Source organism: Podarcis pityusensis (assembly GCF_964106645.2).
Source record: "Podarcis pityusensis genome assembly, chromosome: 1".
NCBI lineage: Eukaryota > Metazoa > Chordata > Lepidosauria > Squamata > Lacertidae > Podarcis > Podarcis pityusensis.
In genome coordinates, this window is record NC_138028.1 from 41990590 (window position 1) to 42013402 (window position 22813).

The following is a 22813-nucleotide window of genomic DNA, read 5'->3' on the forward strand; positions in this document are numbered from 1 at the left end:
GCGCTGTGGTCTAAACCACTGAGCCTAGCGCTTGCTGATCAGAAGGTCAGCAGTTTGAATCCCCGCAAAGGGGTGAGCTCCTGTTGTTCGGTTCCAGCTCCTGCCCACCTAGCAGTTCGAAAGCACATCAAAGTGCAAGTAGATAAATAGGTACCACTCCGGTGGGAAGGTAAACAGCGTTTCCGTGCGCTGCTCTGGTTTCGCCAGAAGCAGCTTAGTCATGCTGGCCACATGACTCGGAAGCTGTCTGCGGACAAATGCCGGCTTCCCCAGCCTATAGAGCGAGATGAGCACCGCAACCCCAGAGTCGTCCGCAACTGGACCTAATGGTCAGGGGTACCTTTACCTTGGAAGAAATGGAGGCAGTGAGAGATTTTACTTTCTTGGGCTCCGTGATCACTGCAGATGGTGACAGCAGCCATGAAATTAAAAGACGCCTGCTTCTTGGGAGAAAAGCAATGACAAACCTAGACAGCATCTTAAAAAGTAGAGACATCACCTTGCCACAAAGGTCCATATAGTAAAAGCTATGGTTTTCCTAGTAGTGATGTATGGAAGTGAAAGCTGGACCATAAAGAAGGCTGATTGCCAAAGAATTGATGCTTTTGAATTATGGTGCTGGAGGAGACTCTTGAGAGTCCCATGGACTGCAAGAATATCAAACCTCTCCATTCTGAAGGAAATCAGCCCTGAGTGCTCACTGGAAGGACAGATCCTGAAGCTGAGGCTCCAATACTTTGGCCACCTCATGAGAAGAGAAGACTCCCTGGAAAAGACCCTGATGTTGGGAAAGATGGAGGGCACAAGGAGAAGGGGACGACAGAGGACAAGATGGTTGGATAGTGTTCTCAAAGCTACCAGCATGAGTTTGACCAAACTGCGGGAGGCAGCGGAAGACAGAAGTGCCTGGCGTGCTCTGTTCCATGGGGTCACGAAGAGTCGGACACGACTAAACGATTAAACAACACCTTTACCTTTACCTTTAATGTCTTTGAAGCTGTTTCATAGGGTGTGGCTAAACTAGGTGAGGGTAGCCGATTGGCCTCAAACCCTTGGTGAGTTAGAGATTTCCCCTGTATGCAGAGACAGGTTCAAGCAGATTGAGCAGATGAGATCAAGAAGGTGGTTTGTGCATGTGCTGTAGAGGGAAGTGAGGGGCAGATGGGACTTGCCAACCTGGGAAGGAAGCCCATCTAGGAGAAGGAAAACTGGTGCTAAACCTCCGCTGCCTTGCGGCTATATTCATTTGTGAGAAATGCTTTGGGGGTAAACCCTGAGGAAAAACCCATACCCGCTACCTTGCAGGACACCTTTGGGAGAGGAAAAGGCTAAGGACCAAGCCCTACACACCAAGCCCTTGTATGCCTCCTTCCAACTACTCCTGCAGCCAAGCTGGTACCAAATATATTGCTCTTCTTTGCTTTGTCCCAAATCAGTGAGGCCAAGAGGGGGGGTCTTGTCATCTTGGCAGCTCAGGACTTCTGTACATACTGCCCAGGCTTGCACCCCAGAAAGGTCACTTCAGTGCCGCTAGTGCAACAAAAGCAGCGTGGGAGGCAGAAGTTATGAGTTAACAGTCTCTGCAGCCACAACAGGCACTATGATTCTCCAGTGGTTTGACTTAACCCCTGGAGGCGCACTCCATGGTCTCTTGAGACAGACAGATGCCAGCAGCAAGATAACTTTGAGACTCCTATATTGCGCTGTGCATCAGACTGATGGTTCTGATGCTTTAGCTGATGCTGGGCAGCTGAGACAGCTTAAGGTCAGTCTACGCATTAAGGATTCCATGGATACGATGCCAAACACACCACCCAAGTGGGGAATTATTCTTCTGACTACCATAACATTTGAATAATAATAATAATAATAATAATAATAATAATAATAATAATTAATATCCCACCCATCTGGCTGGGTTGCCCCAGCCACTCTGGGCGGCTTCCAACAAAATGCAGCTGCATCATACTGCAGTCTTCTATTAACTGCTGCTAGCCATGAGCACTACAAGACATGATAGTATTCCTTTCTGAATAAGAAATCTAAATAGTGACACAAGATAACACTCCAGATATGAAAGATTCCCAGTACCTGCCAATGTTTTTCATTCTGCACAGACACACACACACACACACACACACACACACACACTTGCTAATAAACAGTGTGCAAGATTCAGCATTGTTTTATACCTCTAATATATTATTGCAGAGAAGCTGCCTGATATATAATGGAATCAGTTGTAAGCTGTACACCATGTTGTGGAGTCTCATTTAATTCAGCAAGGCATTTGGCCAGCCTCACCTGGATTGTATCCAATGCCCCAGTGTAATGGATAACTGTGGCTTAGAGCTTTAAGTGATCTATCCTTGTCAAAGAGGGAGCACTTTTCCAAACACATAAACCAGGCAGAAATATAATATGAGCTTAAAACAAAAAGAAGTCATTGGAAGGAACTGTGTTCCAAGAGCATTCCTTTCTGCTGCTGCTTCTTGGCATTGGCATCCTTTCTTTATTTATTTGGACCATCTTTCCCTTGGAGTAAATCTTTACCTATTCAACACAGGTTTCCTTTATGTAGAACAACTGACAGAAATAACAGTCTGCAGGTAAAGAGACTGCATAAGAGAGATCAGGTTGAAAATGTTGTTTGGGAATTAAAATTACAATAAGGATAATAATGAGATTCTCAGACAGCCCCAGATTATGGTGCCCATAAAGTATTGGGTCCAAGAAAACATCTGTGTAAAAGGAGGAAAGCTGCACTTTATGCAAGTATTTGGGGCAGCCAAGAGTGGGGGGTGGGGGATGGAATTCTCAAGCAAATCCGATTCCCACAATTTGAAGGTGTGCTTTCAACATTCCTAATAATAGATGCTGTTGGATTTGGGGGATTTCTAGAAATGAGGGAAAGGTGCAATAGTATTGAATTTCAGCACGCCGTTATTTATCAATCTGATTTAAGATTTATTTATTTATTTAAACTGAAGTCTGATTTTATAGTTTTACCTGATTTTTACCATTTTGCATTTATTGGGCACTGATTAAATGACTGCAGTTAAGCAGTATATAAACTGTTTAAATAAATGATAAGCTTCCCTCAAAGTCGATAGCAGAAATGTAGTCAACCATCATGCGCCCAAATTCCAAAGTTTGAATCTAAAAATTTGAAACTCTTGATAAATACTCCCCCCAACACACACTTGGCTTTTAAAAGATGTGTTGCTGCTGTGCTTTGCTGACATAATGTTACACGCATTAGAACCACTCAGCTTATCCTTAGTTCCTCCCTCCTTCCTGGCCCTGCTCTCTGTGCACTCTTGCAAGAGCCCCGCATGCGCATGTGTCACAGTATCTATGGTCTATGACTGACCTCACTGTTCTGACGACTTCTGCTGCACCAGCATAGAGCATTTCCTTATGCAAGCAGCTTTCTGGTCTAGGACTTCGGTCACTGTTGCACAAGTCATGATTAACACAATTGACAAAGGACTGATGTTTCATTGGTAACAAAACAGGCTACACCATGTTCAGTTTCCCTTGGGTCAATATTCCGTGCGACGGATATGGTTAAAATGGCCAGATTCTGACAACTAGTTTGAGTGGATTGATTTAATTTAATTATTTAATTCCATGGTACAACTGAAAAGCTGTGTAGTGCTAGCAATGGACTTTTTTTTTTAAAGTTTGTAGAATATCTTGCACTGTTTGGAAACGATCACGAATGAACATTATTTACACAGAGTTAAAGAGCAAGAAACAATGGTTGACTACCTAGGAAAAGATATGCAAAATTAGTTTATATAACTTCTAGCAGGTGCTACAGAGCAGAAAATGTTAGCATGTGCAAACTCAGCCAAATACTAGTCAATTGTTCTGGGCTGCATACCTGATGTTAGTCATATTCAACAAATGTATGTTATGTCTGAACTTGAGTTTATCATAAGAGAACATTTCTTGGGATTTGTTTCACTAAAGGAGACTACAGGTGCTTTTATGACAGAAAGTCTTCATGGGCATCTTGAGCAAATGACCAATTGAGAATCTGCAGGGTCAGGGTTATGACAATGGGAGTAACATGAAAGGTAAAGAAAATGGCATACAAAAGACAGTCATGGACATAAACTCACACGTCTTTTGGGGGCCCTGAAATGCACACACTTTAAACTTGGTAGTCAATGATGCAGTTAAGTGATGTTTGGAAACAACTAGAGGAACCGATCAGGAAGCAGCAGAACAGAAATTGCAGGTTGAACAAGTCAAGGAAACATCAATACAGAAGCCCCAGTATCAAAGGCATTTTGAAACATCAAGAAATTCTGATGATCCAACAGGCTACTTCAATACTAACAGAAGTAAATCCATATCAACTCCAGATCTAGATGATCATCATGCAAATAGAAATGGCATGAAGAGCAAACTTTCCGGGCAGTCCTCAAATGCTGGTAACTCACAGAAGAGATCTCAGAAAGCATGGCTTGTCCCCAGCTGAGCTGGAAAGACAGCAGATCCTTTAGGAAATGAGAAAGAAGACATCCCTACACAAAGACAACAGCTGGATCAGACAACGCAGTTCCAGTATGCACAAAGAGCCTGTTAGTCTAATTGGCACTAAAATGAGGAGGTGAGAGTTTGGATAACCTTGATTCTTCAAGAACAAATTCTCGGAGGCCTCATTCTTGGATGGGCCAGTCTGGATCTTCACTGTCTTTATCATCTAGTCAAGATTTTAGTCACCATAATAATAATAATAATAAATTTTATTTATATCCCGCCCTCCCCAGCCAAAGCCAGGCTCAGGGCGGCTAACAACAAACAAATAATCAAACAATCAAATAATCCAACATTCTAAAACATTTCATTATAAAAATTATTTAAAATCAATTTAATGGCAACCGTTAAGCAAAGTTCTGTGCAGGTTGCCAGAGGAGGGAGTCAGGCTGGGCCCTGACCAAAGGCCTGGTGGAACAACTCTGTCTTGCAGGCCTTGCGGAAAGATGTCAGGTCCCGCAGGGCCCTAGTCTCTTGTGACAGAGCGTTCCACCAGATTGGAGCCGCAGCCGAGAAAGCCCTGGCTCTAGTTGAGGCCAGCCTAACCTCTCTGAGGCCTGGGACCTTCAGGATGTTTTTATTTGCAGACCGTAGGTTCCTCTGTGGGGCATACCAGGAGAGGCGGTCCCGTAGGTACGAGGGTCCTAGGCCGTATAGGGCTTTAAAGGTTAAAACCAGCACCTTAAACCTGATCCTGTACTCCACCGGGAGCCAGTGCAGCTGGTATAGTACCGGATGAATGTGATCTCGCAGCGAAGACCCCATAAGGAGTCTCGCCGCGGCATTCTGCACCCGCTGGAGTTTCTGGGTCAGTCTCAAGGGCAGCCCCACGTAGAGCGAGTTACAATAATCCAGTCTGGAGGTGACCGTCGCGTGGATCACAGTGGCTAGGTCAGGGCGAGAGAGATAAGGGGCCAACTGCTTAGCTTGGCGGAGATGAAAAAATGCCGCCTTTGTTATAGCTGTAATCTGCGCCTCCATAGAGAGGGAGGTATCGAAGATTACACCCAAACTCTTAACGGACGGTGCTGGCACTAATTGCACCCCCGCAAGAGATGGGAGTTGCCCCCCCAATCCCATATCGTCCCGTCCCAGCCAGAGGACCTCTGTCTTCGAAGGATTTAACTTCAACCGGCTTCCACGTAACCATCCAGCCACAGCTTCCAAACATCTGGTCAGTGTGTCTGGGGCCGAGTCAGGATGGCCATCCATCAACAGATAGAGTTGGGTGTCATCGGCATACTGATGGCAACCCAGCCCAAAACTCCGGACAAGCTAGGCGAGGGGGCGCATAAAGATGTTAAAAAGCATCGGGGAGAGTATCGCACCCTGAGGCACTCCACACACCAAGGAGTGGCGGGATGACAATTCCCCCCCCAAGCGCCACCCTCTGTCCCCGACCGGAGAGAAACGAGCGCAGCCATTGAAGGACTGTGCCCTGGATCCCCACGTCGGCAAGGCGGTGGTCCAGGAGTTCGTGATCAACCATGTCGAAGGCTGCTGACAGGTCTAGAAGAATCAGCAGCCCCGACCCGCCTCGATCCAGCTGCCTGCGGAGATCATCTGTTAGGGCGACCAGAGCCGTCTCGGTCCCATGACCAGCACGGAAGCCAGACTGGAATGGATCCAGAGCCGATGTTTCATCCAGGAACCTACCAAGCTGTTCAGCAACCGCTCTCTCAATCACCTTACCCAGGAATGGAAGATTCGAAACCGGGCGGTAATTGGATAGATCTAAGGGATCTAATGATGTTTTCTTTAAGAGCGGGCGCACCACTGCCTCCTTCAATTCCCCTGGAAATATCCCGGTGCCAAGGGACAAATTGATGATATCCCCCAGGGGGGCCCGCACCTCGTCTGGACACGCTCTAATCAGCCAAGACGGGCACGGGTCAAGAGGACAGGTGGTGGGCTTTCCAGCTCGGAGGAGTCTGTCCACATCGGCTGGGGATATCCGATCAAAGTGGTCCAATACTGGACCCGAGGACAGTCGAGGGGCCTCCAGTTCCTTTATTGTATCCAAATTGGCAGGGACGTCATGGCGGAGCAACAGGACCTTCTCCGCAAAAAAGCTCGCAAATGCCTCACAGCTGTGTGTCAGATTGTTATTTAAATTTGGCTGTCCTTCAAGGGACGTTAAAGACCTAATTATACTAAATAATTGCGCCGGGCGAGAGCTAGCGGATGCAATGGAGGCCGAGAAGTAAGACTTCTTAGCGGCCTTCACCGCCATCTCATAGGTTTTCATAAAAACCCTATAAGATGTTCTTGAGGCTCCGTCACGGGCACCCCGCCATACTCGCTCTAGCCGTCTGAGGTCCCGCTTCATTTTCCAAAGCTCCTCGGTAAACCAGGGAGCCCGGTTTCTGCGGAGTCGCAGAGGGCGCTTAGGTGCGATCTCATCTATGGCTGCCAGGAGCTGGGTATTCCAGCCCTCAACAAGTCGCCAGGGGGAGCAAGGTCCCGCAAGGCTTGACGGAATCTATCAGGGTCCATCAGCCTCTGCGGGCGAGCCCAAATCGGCTCGCCACCTAAGCAGGGTGGGGGTGGAAAGTCAATCCTGGCTTTCAGAGCGTAGTGATCAGACCATGGCACCTTAATTGAAGGAGACATGATCACATCTATACCTACGCCAAAGATCAAATCCAGCGTGTGGCCTGCTTGATGTGTGGGGCCTGAAACAAACTGGGAGAGCCCTAGTGTTGCCATGGAAGACACCAGGTCCAGAGCCTGTGAGGAGGGAGTGGCATCAGCATGGATGTTGAAGTCCCCCAATACCAATAGGTTAGGGAACTCCAAGGCCCAGCCGGCCACCGCCTCCAGCAGGCCTGACAGGGTGGCTGCTGGTGCGCTAGGTGGCCGGTACATCAGCCAGACAGCCAAGCTCACCTCAGAGCCCCACACTAGGCCAACACATTCAATGCCGGGGATCGATGGCGATGGTAGAGCCCTGAAAGGACAATCTTCCCGGATTAATAATGCCACCCCTCCCCCCCGGCCCACAGTCCGTGACTGGTGGAGGACGGAGAAACCCGGGGGCGCCATCTCTCGTAAGGTAACTGTTGCCCCTTCGCGTACCCAGGTCTCCGTCACACAAGCCAGGTCGACCCCCTGCGAGGTAAAGAAATCTCGCAGAGTGGCGGTTTTGTTGCCTATAGACCTGGCATTGCACAACACCAGTGACGGAGGTGAGTAATCCTTGCTCACCCTACCCTCGTCCCTCGGGATGGGGCGCAGATTGGAAGGGGTACGAGCGTATCCATATCTCGATCCCCTTCGCCTATAACATCTGCCCCCACCACCATACTTCCCTCGCCCCTCCACGGTAGCAATCCCAAGCCTCATACAAGCCTCCATTTATAAAATAGAAAAACAAAACAAACCAAAAACAATTAAACCTAAACAAAACCAATCCCCACCCCAAACCACAATAAAACGGAACAAAATAAAAATACATAGATAAAAACCACTGTTCACGGTGGTACAATAAAGTAAAAAGTAAAAACACCTTTAAAACACTTTAAAATATATAAAAACATTTTTAACATTTGCTGCAGCAGCACCAGTGTCCTTAAAACTGTAGCGGAGGTGAGTCTGGGCCCCGCCCCTAGGCCAGGAATCAGCCTGAAGAGGGAGCGGCCTTCCCCAACACTCACGGTGCAGCAGCAGCGATGTCCCAGTGCCTCAGTGAGGCCTCTTAAAGCTGTGGCGAAGGTGAGTCTGGGCCCCGCCCCCTAGGCCTGGTGGAATCAGCCTGAAGAGGGAGCGGCCTTCCCCAACACTCACGGTGCAGCAGCAGCGATGTCCCAGTGCCTCAATGAGGCCTCTTAAAGCTGTGGCGAAGGTGAGTCTGGGCCCCGCCCCCTAGGCCTGGTGGAATCAGCCTGAAGAGGGAGCGGCCTTCCCCAACACTCACGGTGCAGCAGCAGCGATGTCCCAGTGCCTCAGTGAGGCCTCTTAAAGCTGTGGCGAAGGTGAGTCTGGGCCCCGCCCCTAGGCCAGGAATCAGCCTGAAGAGGGAGCGGCCTTCCCCAACACTCACGGTGCAGCAGCAGCGATGTCCCAGTGCCTCAGTGAGGCCTCTTAAAGCTGTGGCGAAGGTGAGTCCGGGCCCCGCCCCCTAGGCCTGGTGGAATCAGCCTGAAGAGGGAGCGGCCTTCCCCAACACTCACGGTGCAGCAGCAGCGATGTCCCAGTGCCTCAATGAGGCCTCTTAAAGCTGTGGCGAAGGTGAGTCTGGGCCCCGCCCCCTAGGCCTGGTGGAATCAGCCTGAAGAGGGAGCGGCCTTCCCCAACACTCACGGTGCAGCAGCAGCGATGTCCCAGTGCCTCAGTGAGGCCTCTTAAAGCTGTGGCGAAGGTGAGTCTGGGCCCCGCCCCCTAGGCCTGGTGGAATCAGCCTGAAGAGGGAGCGGCCTTCCCCAACACTCGCGGTGCAGCAGCAGCGATGTCCCAGTGCCTCAGTGAGGCCTCTTAAAGCTGTGGCGAAGGTGAGTCCGGGCCCCGCCCCCTAGGCCTGGTGGAGTTAGCCTGAAGAGGGAGCGGCCTTCCCCAACACTCACGGTGCAGCAGCAGCGATGTCCCAGTGCCTCAGTGAGGCCTCTTAAAGCTGTGGCGAAGGTGAGTCTGGGCCCCGCCCCCTAGGCCTGGTGGAATCAGCCTGAAGAGGGAGCGGCCTTCCCCAACACTCACGGTGCAGCAGCAGCGATGTCCCAGTGCCTCAGTGAGGCCTCTTAAAGCTGTGGCGAAGGTGAGTCTGGGCCCCGCCCCCTAGGCCTGGTGGAATCAGCCTGAAGAGGGAGTGGCCTTCCCCAACACTCGCGGTGCAGCAGCAGCGATGTCCCAGTGCCTCAGTGAGGCCTCTTAAAGCTGTGGCGAAGGTGAGTCCGGGCCCCGCCCCCTAGGCCTGGTGGAGTTAGCCTGAAGAGGGAGCGGCCTTCCCCAACACTCACGGTGCAGCAGCAGCGATGTCCCAGTGCCTCAGTGAGGCCTCTTAAAGCTGTGGCGAAGGTGAGTCTGGGCCCCGCCCCCTAGGCCTGGTGGAATCAGCCTGAAGAGGGAGCGGCCTTCCCCAACACTCACGGTGCAGCAGCAGCGATGTCCCAGTGCCTCAGTGAGGCCTCTTAAAGCTGTGGCGAAGGTGAGTCTGGGCCCCGCCCCCTAGGCCTGGTGGAATCAGCCTGAAGAGGGAGCGGCCTTCCCCAACACTCACGGTGCAGCAGCAGCGATGTCCCAGTGCCTCAGTGAGGCCTCTTAAAGCTGTGGCGAAGGTGAGTCTGGGCCCCGCCCCCTAGGCCTGGTGGAATCAGCCTGAAGAGGGAGTGGCCTTCCCCAACACTCGCGGTGCAGCAGCAGCGATGTCCCAGTGCCTCAGTGAGGCCTCTTAAAGCTGTGGCGAAGGTGAGTCCGGGCCCCGCCCCCTAGGCCTGGTGGAGTTAGCCTGAAGAGGGAGCGGCCTTCCCCAACACTCACGGTGCAGCAGCAGCGATGTCCCAGTGCCTCAGTGAGGCCTCTTAAAGCTGTGGCGAAGGTGAGTCTGGGCCCCGCCCCCTAGGCCTGGTGGAATCAGCCTGAAGAGGGAGCGGCCTTCCCCAACACTCGCGGTGCAGCAGCAGCGACCATGTGCCTAAATATCCATAGTCCAGCTGAAACACACCCAAGTTGTATCATACATTTTGTTATTGTACACTAAAAACAATTTACAATAATCTGCTACTCTAAAATAACGCAAGTTCACCTATCATACTGCAATCTTCTTTATTTGAACAGCCAGGTTATAATCCAACCCAGAGTTATGATTATATAAAAGGCCACTGGTTTCAAAAGGCCTAAGAATGACTTACGGTATGTTTCATTTTTGGAGCAGGCCTAGCTGCAAGTTATCATTTTCACCTTTGTACAATGTCATTGCTCTGTTTATAAAGCAGCCAGTAATACAAATTGACCATGGTCCATCACTAACATTCAATATCACATCTGAACATTTGCCAGCACAGGAAAAATAATACTCCACACAATCTACCTCACTGAAGAGTTTTCAGTGACAATGGTGGGTTGGATTGCTCATTTCCTGCACAGAATACAAATAGCTCTGATGCCAAATTGTTTCTTATCAGGTGCTGGAGTGTTGATGTAAAACGTTTGTACTCTGAAAACTATTCAGCAAATTTTGGTTACCTTTCTACAAACCACCACAACTTCATCTTTAGATAACAAGAAATAACAAGAAATAGGAGCTAAACAGATGAAACAGAACTCTTCTATAGTTCTTACAGCGCACTTTGAATGTTCCTCTGTCCTCTTTTATAAGCAGGACTTTGAATTCTGGGAAGGGCAGAAATACCTGCTTAACCTAATTTTTTGCCATAAATGTAAAAGGTAACTCACTCTGGAAGACAGCTTTCCATATTACACATTCCATTTGTAGGCTTCTCCTGTGATCTATCATATCGCTGTTTCTTCTGTGAGTTCAGGGTGGTATACATTTACTCTCACAATCACCCTGTGATGTAGCTTAAGTGGAGAGACAGTGAAGGGCACAGGATCACCCTGTGAGTCCAATAACTTGAGTAGAGATTTGCAGCCAGTGTAGTGTAGTGGTTAAGAGCGGTAGACTCGTAATCTGGGGAACCGGGTTCGCGTCTCCGCTCCTCCACATGCAGCTGCTGGGTGACCTTGGGCCAGTCACACTTCTCTGAAGTCTCTCAGCCCCACTCACCTCACAGAGTGTTTGTTGTGGGGGAGGAAGGGAAAGGAGAATGTTAGCCGCTTTGAGACTCTTTAAAGGGAGTGAAAGGCGGGATATCAAATCCAAACTTCTTCTTCTTCTTTTGTAATGATAGGGTTTATAATTTAGAGAGACTCCCTTAGAATTGAGAAATTGATAATTTGAGGACTTGCCCTCAGGTCACGTGATCCAGGCAGTTCCAAAGGCTTAGAAGTCTCTGGACAAGTTGGTCTTAGAGGCTCTGAGGAATAACATTGTTTCAAGCCATTCCTCATTCCTCTAGTTTGCCTGTGCACCCAGAATCATTACATCTTTGGGCCACGTCCAGTACCCTCTAACACACCACACTGCCGTAAGCAAGTACAGTGGTATCTTGGTTGTCAAACAGCTTGGCTCCCGAACAAATCGGCTCCTGAACGCCACAAACCCAGAAGTAAGTGTTCCAGTTTACGAACGTCTTTTGGAAGCTGAATGTCCAACGCGGCTTCCGATTGAGTGCAGGAAGCTCCTGCAGCCAATCGGAAGCTGCGCCTTGGTTTTCGAACGGTTCTGGGAGTCCAACGGATTCCCGGAATGGATTAAGTTTGATAACCAAGGTACCACTGTATAAGAATGCGTACACTTAATCATGTATAAAGAAGCACAGAACGCAGTTTTGCTGGAAACAAACAGCTTTATAAAAAGGTAAAGGGACCCCTGACCGTCTAAATCAGGTCCAAATATAGGAGACGCAAGACGTTTCTGGCAAATTATAACAATATACTCATCTACTGTGCTTCTGGCATGTGAAGACCAAGTATATTATTTTCCTACTGTGCTTTTCCAGCTGTCTATTTGTGTTGCACTTTTTAAAGGCACTTTTAGGTTCTTCCTCTGGATTCACTAAGATCATCGCTAGAGGTTATTACAGAAAGCATAGCAATACTTGGCACTCGGTCCCCACTTTCCCATTACTAGCAGTTATTTTAGAAAACCTAACACATACCTTTCAGCTTTCCTCCCCTACAGCAGTTAAAATACACCTTGATGCCAAGTGTATGACAGCAGAAGATTTAGGCTGTTGCTTCAACAGTACTTCAGTTGTTATCTCTGGATAGAAAAACTGTGTCACCAGTGAGGGGCACGGATGTAATAAACCCAGGTCTACCTCCCACTCAGAGGTGCTTGCATTTTATTTAGCATAGGAGTACATTTTGAGCAGTATGTGTGCAATGAATGTAGCCAGAGGTTTTTGTCTTCCTTGAAAGAAAAGGTAGAAGTTAGCTGAACAAACTGATAATCTTTCTTTGGCTGCTTCTGGGCAAAGAATGAAGCCCCAGTATCTTAAGATGATGAAGAACAGAACTTCATCCAGGTAAGACATTACGCAACTGAGAATGCCCATTCTCATCTGCATAGTTTTGTGGGTAGAAATGTAGCAAGAACTGGATATCCAAATGTACATCACAATTCAGCAGTGCACCTTGATAAACATCTGTCTCTAATCTGCACCCACAGTTACCATTCCACGAAGGACATTAGCATATGAAAGTTGCTTTTGCATGCATAACTCCCTTGCAGAATTGGGGCAAAGAACTCCAAGAGGGAGAGAGAAATAACAGTGATATATATGTTTTTATGCTACCTTTCCGGGCACAAACGTCTTTCTCAAGTCGGCTCAAAGAAATAACATAAAAACATTTTTAAAATATAGTGCACACATTTAAAATATTAAAGCTAAAACAGCTAAAGCTCATATGGTGGCATAGTAGCGGGGAAGTAGTAGCGGGGAACACTCAGTAAAAAAAAAAAAGCCAATCACATTATATTAACTCATTCTAAATATTACTACTTGGAAACACTTCTTAAAGTTAGGCTGAGAAAAAATGGCTCTCTCTAGATTTTAACCGGGATTATTTTTAAAAATATAAATTTCGTCTCCATAGCTGTGTCACCCTCTTTAAACTGAGAGATTACCAACAGTAATGTGCCCACAAAGGCCATATCTGAAGAACTATAATAATATTATACAAAAATTCTGTAAATAAATGAGAAACTTGAAATGTTCAAGAACAAACATGAATGTAACACTCTCACGAGAAAGGAAGGAAGGAAGAAAATACTTTTGAGTACCCTAACAATCAGAACTACTTTAAAAAAATTAAGTACACAAAATGAATTAGAACAGAGATTTACAGTTTCAGTTTAAAGAAACCCTTTAAGAATAAGTTTGAATAGATTTGCAGAGCTCAGGGAAATCTGCTTAAAGTAATCCTTTTATCCAGAAAATACGTGTATGGAAGATGTCCAAATCTTTGGGTTATTTCATTCCTAAATGGTTCAAAAATTGGACATTATGGCCACATTCCTACATGTTTTAAGTACAGCGACTTACACTGTGTGCAAATAATCAGTTCAATATATAAATATAAGGAACAAATTTTCCAGCCTGAGCTTGCCAAAAGCTTCCTGAAGCTTCAGCAGGAACAAATATCAGGCCATGCACAAGCATAACCTGTGCGTAGATCGCCCAACGTGCATATGCAAACACAGGCTTGCAAAGCCCAGAGTTTATTAGGCAGGGCTTAGGCGTTCTTACTAGAAATTAGCCACACAATTCCCTTTTGTTAAAAGTACATCCCCTCACATTTCTCAATATTAAGAAGTACTCAGCTATAATCCTTATACAAAAGCTCAACATCATCTACCAAAAATCAACTGGAAATCCTCTAATCCTCTATTTGTTTCCCCTGAATAAAAATGTTTGACATGAAAAAGACAAGCAGTTGAATCTTTTGGTGTCATACGATTGGTCCCCTAAAAATGGGAGCCTTCTCTGAGGCTGCAATCTCAAGCTTGCTTATTAGTGAGTGATTCCCATTGAACGTGGCGTGACGTACTTTTGAATAAATATCTGCACAGGATGGGGCTGCGCATCTATCTCTCACAGTCTTTCCTGCCAAATCCAAACTGTGATGCACAGAGCTACCAAGAAATACCATTATACATTGTGCAATTCAGATTGGTCTACAGCCAAAGCCATCTTGTAGCACATAGTAGGAACACAGGATGCTCCCTTAGAGTGAGTCAGACCACAGGTCAATCAAGCTCAGTACTGTCTACACTGACCGACAGTGGCTTTCCAGGCATTCAGACACAGAGTCTCTCCCAGGCCTACCTGGGATGCAGTGAACGTAACCCAGGGTCTTCTGCATCGGCCCAGTATACCTGAAGGAGTGTCTCCACCCCCATCGTTCAGCCCGGACACAGAGGTCCAGCACCGAGGGCCTTCTGGCGGTTCCCTCACTGCAAAAAGTGAGGTTACAAGGAACCATGCAGAGGGCTCTGTGGAATGCCCTCCCATCAGATGTCAAGGAAAGAAACAATTACCTGACTTTTAGAAAACATATGAAGGCAGCCCTGTTTAGGGAAGTTTTTAATGTTTGAAGTTTTATCGTTTTCTAATGCTCTGTATGTTTTAATATCACATATATATTCTATTAATATTTAATTTTCTTTAATGATCGCTCTTTTTCTATGTTTTTAGCTGTTTCCATTTTAGCTGTCAGACAGCTCGAGTTCCCATCAGGGAAAAAGGTGTGGTGGTGGTGGTGGTGGTGGTGATGATGATTTCAAGATTGAGACTATTACCCAATTACTTGACTGTATGTCCAGAGGGCTGGATTGAACTCAGATTGAATACCTTTTGCCCAGGTTGGCTACTATTTCTCTGCAGCAAGTAATCCCATGTTTTAAAGTTTGGTGTGACAGTGGCCTCATGTGCTTACAAGAGTAACAGGTTATGGGCAGTAAAGGAGGCAAAAGTGAAGAAAAGGGAAATAATGAAATGTGCTTGACATGCTAAGCTGCTTCCTCCCACGGCCTAGAACAAGACAAGAAAACAGGAACTTGAGGCACTGATCTGGATTAATGGGAAGATGTTGCCTTGTGGCAGGCTTCTGCGGTTAGACAAAACATATGGCATTTATGAGTAACGTCTTACATATAAAAAGTGCTGTTGTTGTAAAGCTCTCTTCTGATGTAAGCAATGTGAAGAAAGGTTGCAGCATCTGGGATTTTTGAGTTTAATATGACCTGGTGGTGACCGACTAGGCGCGAGACCTTCGGATCACAGTAGGGGTCATAGGAGAACAGGATGATAGACTAGATAGGCCATTGGCCTAAACCAGCAGGTCCAACTTGAGTCCTTAAATCCTTTTGTTTATTTCTACATGCTTAGCAATTTTGCACACGTGCATATCCAGCAATACACCCATGGCACATTCACCCTAGCAAATTTCAATGCCCTGCCTCTCTGTTGACCACCCTGGGACCAAGAACAAGAGGTGCATGGTTACCGTGCCTTGTGTGCTAAGAGGACCACCATTGTGGTGCAAGCAGAGCCAGTCAGTATCATGGTTTGACCCAATGTTATCCAACTACGTTTTTTGCCCTCATCTTGGGGCCTATATCAGGGACAGTGGAAAACAGACATTGCCAGAGAGGCTATAGGATATTCCAGGCAACTCGGTCAAAATAAGAATGAGGTCTAATGTGGTCTGCAGGGGACATTTGCATGTGGAAGGCAGAGTCGTTTCAAGAACAATTATGGCTGTTAGAGGTGATCGTCTGCAAAGTGTTTCAAACATATTATAGGCAGGGACCATTTCGCAGGAGCTTCTGTTCCCAGTACCCTGCCCCTATTCTGCCCTCTACTGGGTCAAAAAGGACCTGGGCATTGGAGTTCACATGTCAACTAGATGAGCCTAAAATGGTCAGGTCACTGCCTGTATAACGCTACAAAGTTAAGAAAGTTAGATTAAGGGCAAATGTTGCCCAGTGGAGACCATGCCCCCATGCTGTAAGCAGAAGGAAAAACAGCATGATCAGAACAGAGGCGGAAGTCCGATGGTGCAAGGTTGGGAGAATAATGGGTATGAGAAAGGATTTCATAGCCACAGGACCGTGCTTCTGTTTGAGCAACATGCAAGTTGTGAACCGGGGCGTTATCCTGCAGGAGGCGGACACCTTTGGCCAGCATACCATGCCTGAAACAGCCAAAGCAGACTGAGGAAGCAGCCAGAGAAATCAGAACAAGAAATATGCAACAGAGAGCAAGGTGCTTCAGGGAAGTACAGGAACAGAAAGTGAGAGGGAAGGGGTGGGGATTTTACTCAGAACATGTGGTTTTTCTCATAAAAGCATGAAGAGACATTTCTCAGGAGGGAAACTGAACCCTCTCACTTTTGGTCAGCATTAAAAATGTGCAAACTCACTGGGGAGACAACAATCAAATTTGCCTATTCATTTCCGGAGGACTTGATCACTCCTACATGAGACACGGCAGCTGAATAGACAAAGAAAAAAGAAAAGTGCAGAAGAGTTGAAAGCAGAGCACACTTGAGAAATCTGATTTTGTGTCTCGCTCTAGAATGGCTTCTGTGTGCTTTTGAAAAGTGTGATAAAGGAAATTAGGAAAATTGTGAGGGTGATGGGAAGACTACCCTCCTTACAGGGATAATGGGAAAGAAACTGCCGTCCTGGGCGTAATTGCTCAGAATTTGGACCAACAGACACAAGAGATTGCTTCAGAGTGAATGCCCCTGCTGCCTATAAGTTGGCCTGCACAGAGAGTGTGCTTGTACCATAAAAGAAAAATCATTAGCAATTACCGTAGTGGCCCAAATATAAGCCGCACCCGAATATAAGCTGCACCTTTAAAATTCAAAGAAGAAAAGACAATACCCGAATATAAGCCGCTCCCTTAAAATTTTGCAGGCACTCACACTCATTCCGTTTTACTGTATGTCTGTTTCAGCAGCAATATCGTAAAAGCCAATTTTTGTAAGGTCACAAATTTAAGCCACACTTTAACTTTTCACGGTCAAAAAACAGTGTTTCCATGTGCTACTCTGGTTTTGCCAGAAGCGGCTTAGTCATGCTGGCCACATGACCCGGAAAAACTGTCTGCGGACAAACATCGGCTCCCTCGGCCAGTAAAGCAAGATGGGTGCCGCAACCCCAGAGTCGTTCGCAACTGGACTTAACTGTCAGGGGTCCCTTTACCCTTTACCTTTACCTATAATTCTGAACATCAGTTGTCCTTGCTGAGGTCCTAGATGCTGAATTTTAGGTCCTTAGTAAGTATGATCATGTCATAAGTAAGTGGTAAAATTCATCAAAGAAGGGATTATATGACAATGCAAAGACATCTGAACAGGTATGGGTAGAAGAAGAGGGGGACGTATTGAAAGGGTATATAGTGATACCTGCTTCACTTGTTGCAGCAGCCGAGTGCTAACCCTAACATTGAGGAATCCAAAACTGGGTCAATAAGATGTTGCTTTGTGGCAGCCTCTTGTAGCTACAGTCAGAACTTCTGACAGTAATGTCACTGTATGGTAGAGTTATCTAACCACAGCAAAGTTGTCTTGTCTAACCAGGTGTAATATCAAGGCAAATGAATATTGGCATGCAGTGATTTGTGATTTAAGGAACGTGTTTATTTTGGCTGGCTTAGCAGCTTTGCAGATGCTCAAAAATGGGACAGTGAAAGAAAAGCCTATGCTGCACATAATCCTATTACAGCTAAAAAGGATATAAAAGACCACCAGAGAAAGAGGAAGTTTGGCAGGATTAGACAGCTACAAAGGTGCCCACATTACTAGAAACCATGGCAAGCTTCTAGGCTCTGCCCCCATGTTGATCAGGCTGCAGCAGGGCCTGAGCGGCACGTGGTTACTGCACACTGTGTGCTAAGAGATTGTACCAGATGCAACTGAGCTCTAGCCTCCACTGTCATCTAAACAGAATCAATCTGTTCAACCAATAGTATTTGGCCACTTCTGGATTTACAGTTGCCACTGTTTAAACAGACATCAGTTCTGCATAGCAGCTTCTGCAGCCCGCTCTGCTGCTTGCCTGCCTGCCAGGCTTCTGTTTCTATTACTAAAACAAGACAAGTTGGTGTCTGCTTCTTGCTCTTTTACTTAGTCAGATTGCCACGTGCGCTTCTGCTGATCTGCCAGAACCAATCCCTGCTCTTGGGACATCCTGTACCAACAGGTTTAAACCTGCTCCTTTGCACTTGTGCCCGATGCCTGTTATATCAGCTCCTTCACCTGGCATCTCTCCACTTGGGTTGCGTTCCTTATGCCAACCTCGTTTGTTAAGCAGAGAGACTTAAGGCCGCCCACCCCTCACCAATACATAAATCCATTCTTAAAATTAAACCTCAGTTGCCTTAATCATTAGTGGTGGTCAAATGCCACAACTTCAGTTGGAAAACCCACAGCAAGGGTCAATGTTTAGAAAGACGTGCCATGGGAGTGGCTTGCCTGCATATTAGAAGCATGTACAGCCAGACTCTCCAATCTCCAGAGCAAATGGCTACAGCCATGGCACGGCAGCACTACTGCTCCTCTTTTATCAGGGACATCTTGCCACTAGGTGGTTCCTTCCAAGGCAATGCCCACTCAGCTGCAGGCGGAGGCACTGATCAGCAAGATATTTCAGTGCAAATACCCTTCATAGTAGACCCACTGTGCTCTTCCCGCACGATCGCCTTTGAGGACAAGGCACAATCTATTATAATCCTATTGCTATTCAACAACTGCTTGCTCATATTCTCCCCTTTACTCCCTTGTTTGTAATTTGCGGATTGTAAACCTACAGGCAGGGGGCTCGGGTTTCTAATTATTGTTGAACAATGCAGTATGGATGATTAGTACAGTGGCACCTCGGGTTAAGTACTTAATTCGTTCCGGAGGTCCATTCTTAACCTGAAACTGTTCTTAACCTGAAGCACCACTTTAGCTAATGGGGCCTCCTGCTGCCGCCGCACCACTGGAGCACAATTTCTGTTCTTATCCTGAAGCAAAATTCTTAACCTGAAGCACTATTTCTGGGTTAGCGGAGTCTGTAACTTGAAGCATATGTAACCTGAAGCGTATGTAACACGAGGTACCACTGTAATGATTACGGTAATGAATGCTAAATAAATCCCTATCTTCTTTTTTACTCAATGCTGAAAGGACAGAGCAATTCCCTACAAGATTTGCCAGACTAACAGGCTTTCACACATGCGTTATTGGTGTCAGGATAAATGGAATGTGCGTCTGAGTAGCAGACTATTTTTTTACTTCTAACAAAATGTATGTTACAATGTGCAATTTAATATGACTCCCTGTCCACAGTTTTGAACAGCTGCCTGTACATTAACACTATGCTAATGCATGACTAGAGCTAATCTTTGATGATAAACCTGTGGACAGGGCCCGTGCCTTTGTGGTGGTGGTGTAGTTTTGCACAGAGACTAGTCACTGTAGATGTTTTAAAAGTAATAAATAAATAAACAAACCACAAAAGCAAACATAAAACTAATGGTAGCATTTTGCAGTTCTTCCCTGCTCAGATTTTTTTATAAATCATCATCACATAACACACAAGAATGAACATGTCCAGATTCATATACGTAAGTAGCTGGGAATCAAGTTTCAAACAGAAAACAGAGGTACGTTTGAGCATCCCATTCTCTGCATGCCTCCTGTTTAGATGATTCTGCCAAAGACTTATTCTGTTGATATTTAAATATGGCTCACTGTAAGGAATGCGGACTTATGTCTCAGTTACATAAAAGCTGTTGCTATACTGAATGCATCGTGAGAACCTAGGCATACAGTGCCATGTAGTTTATTTCCTAAGACTCTTCAAGATTTCATAATTAGAAATCTTTTTTTTTTTTTAGAATAATTTTTTATTAACCGACCAATCACATCAAATCAAACCAAATTACATAAATTCCAAATTACACAGCCGAATTTTAAATTTTTGTTGGGGGTACCCATATTTCAAGTTCCGAAGGGATCCAATCAACTTCTTGCTTCTTACTGCTGTTTTAATGTCCACAAATCTAACCTTATGATGTTCACAGTACTATCCAGTCCTTTCTTATTATTTTTCCACATCTCTTGTTGTTATTTTCATATATTTTTCCTTTCTCTTTGTGACCTCTGATAGTCTCCGCAAGCTGGTTAGAACAGTTTGTAATCCTGCGTGGATATTATTTTTTTTATCCAGTAGCCATATCCAGACGTTTTCCATATAACATCACTTCCATACATCAAAACAGTCTTAGCGTCATTAATCTTCACCAATCTGCCTCCTTTCTCAAAACCTCTGAGGAGATTCACTAGGAATGCAGTCTGAAAACAAATCCGTTCTTCCTCCCGGCTATAAATCCTTTGGCAAGATGGCGACTCCGAATTAATTGCTGCGCCATTCCCAAAAGCTCTTATTGCTTCTCGGTCTCCATAAAGCATACTTTTGGTTAAAGTTTATCTCCACACAGACCTTAATCATCCTGCTTGGGTCAGTTCAACCGACGGTTCTAATGAGGAGGGGTTCTTGTAAATCACATAGAAGGAAAGTAAAAAAGGTCCGTCCCCCCCATTCAGCCCCGTTGTCAACATACCCCACCTTTGGTGTATCTTCATCGTAAAATATTCCTGTTTCTCCAGCCCGTCGTCTTCTTTTGCAGAGGTCACTTAAATTAGCAGACTTCACTCCCCTTCTTCACTTGAAATATGTGCATTTGCTTCTTTTGTAATTAATTATTCCAAATTGCTGCAACTAGTGCGCGATCAGAGACAGCGTCCAGGAGAGCCGATGTCCAAACGGGGGCATTCTGCCTAGGGCCCTCACCCCCTTCTTTCGAATTAGGGGGTGATTTATGGGCACAGCAGGCAAGGGCAGTGTTCCCCATTTACTTGGGGCAACAAGGGAGGCTGCCTACTCCCATAACAGCCTCTTAATTACCCCGTGTGGGTCGGAGAGATGGTATTGTCGGCCATCTTCCAGTGCGCCCCCTAGTGGCCCCCCTAGATTTCATAATTAGAAATCAGGTAAAGGAACCTAAAACCACATCTTTGGGATATATTTTTTTTTTAAAAAAAAACATTAACATGCATGCAAGTTATTGATGCTGTTTCCAGAAATCAAGTAAACAGAGAATTTTTTATTTAGAAGTCCAATTGCCACAGGAAAGTAAGACAAAAAGCATTTACTATGGGAAAAACATTTTCACAGAATAATAAGCTTTTATGGCTCAGATCTGGATGATTTCTGAAATGATCTTAACTAAGTAAATCAATAACCAACGAAATAGACTTTACCAATGCAGTGAAGGTGGCAGCATATTACTCTTCAGTCACGTCTTCATCTTTCAGTTCATCTGTACAGAAATAAAACCATTCTTGGCTTATTGAAAGGCCTACAGTATTCAGAAGTATAAATGAAAAAAGCAGCTGGATGTTATGGCTGCCATCAGCCCACTCTGGGCATTGCTGGCCACAGACTAGGCCACGGGTAATCAATATGGTGCCCTCCCAATGTTGATGGAATACGACTCCCATCATCCCTGAACACTGAGAACACTGGCTATACTGATGGAAGTTTGAGTTCAACACCTTGAGGACATTGCATCGACTATTCCTGGCCTAGAGTATTTGCCAACCAGATGCCAGTGGGAAACCAGGAAACAAGATCAGAGCACACTTTGGGATTCCAAGCAACAGGTGTCCAAAGGCATCCTGCCTCCAAAAGAGGTGGTAGAACATTGTGGCTAGTTGAAAGCCTTGTTGGCCTGATCTTCTTTTAAAGCTATCCAAGTGATCATCACTACTGCCTGGAGAAGCAAATAATTTAACTATGCACTGTGTGAAGAAGTGCTTTCCTTTGCCTATCCTGAATATTCCAACAGTCAGCTTCCTTGGATGGCCCCAAGTTCAAGTATTAAGAGAAAGGAAGAAAAACTTATCTCCACCCACTTATTCCATACCATATATTATGCAAAATTCATCTGCTTTCTAGCTTGTATGTCTGGGTCGCTGTCACATAATTCCTTACAGTCTACTAAAAATGGCAAATCCCAAACATTTAATCATGATGGCCACTAGATGGGTACAAAGATACTACATTATGAAAATTTGGCATGTCTAGCTAAGAAATATTGTTGTATCCCAAGTAAATGTTTCATTTGATAGAATACTGGAGTTTGACCTAGGAAATCCTTGCTCAGCCATATTCTAACTTGGGAAAGTCAACTGCTGCTATATGAATAACCATAGCACAGGAGATGTTTCAGTCATCCTCTCATCATCCCTGACCATTGGTCATGCTGGTCCAACACCAACCCTAGATGTACTAGAGACATTAGGGAGCAAAAGGGGTGCTAGACACTGATATTATTATTTTTTTGGCAGTAACCACATATTTACTGTAGCATCTAATCTGCCTGTTGCTTTATAGGGGCTTTGCCAAAATCTTGAGAGAATTCTATGTCTTGCATTTATTCTACTTTTCTTTGCCTGGATAGTTCAAGGTAGTACATAAAGTTAAAAAGACTCAACAACAAAATACATTTAAATGCATTCTTCATTCAAGTGTCATTCAGCAGCAGAGGCTTCTGTTAGAAAAGTCAAAATGACTGATGAGTACTCAGAACACTTTGCCACAACTAAAGAGAAGCCTGGCCAATTTATACACATTAATTGACTT

The 22813-nt window shown here is 45.8% G+C and overlaps 1 protein-coding gene across 2 annotated transcripts in view; it reads right to left on the reverse strand.

Moving 5' to 3' along the window:
* Positions 1–10964: 10964 nt before the first annotated feature.
* FSIP1 (fibrous sheath interacting protein 1) overlaps positions 10965–22813 on the reverse strand; it is an 84135-nt gene continuing 72286 nt past the window's right edge. The window contains exons 13-14 of one of the 2 annotated variants that reach the window (XM_080997002.1): positions 21430–21488; positions 10965–11064 (exon numbers count right to left, since the gene is read on the reverse strand). In XM_080997002.1, coding sequence (XP_080853128.1) covers positions 21454–21488 — 35 coding nt within the window. In that variant the 3' untranslated portion in view covers positions 10965–11064; positions 21430–21453. Of the gene's footprint in view, positions 11065–21252; positions 21489–22813 lie in introns of those variants that run through there. The other variant, XM_080997001.1, reaches the window with a different exon arrangement.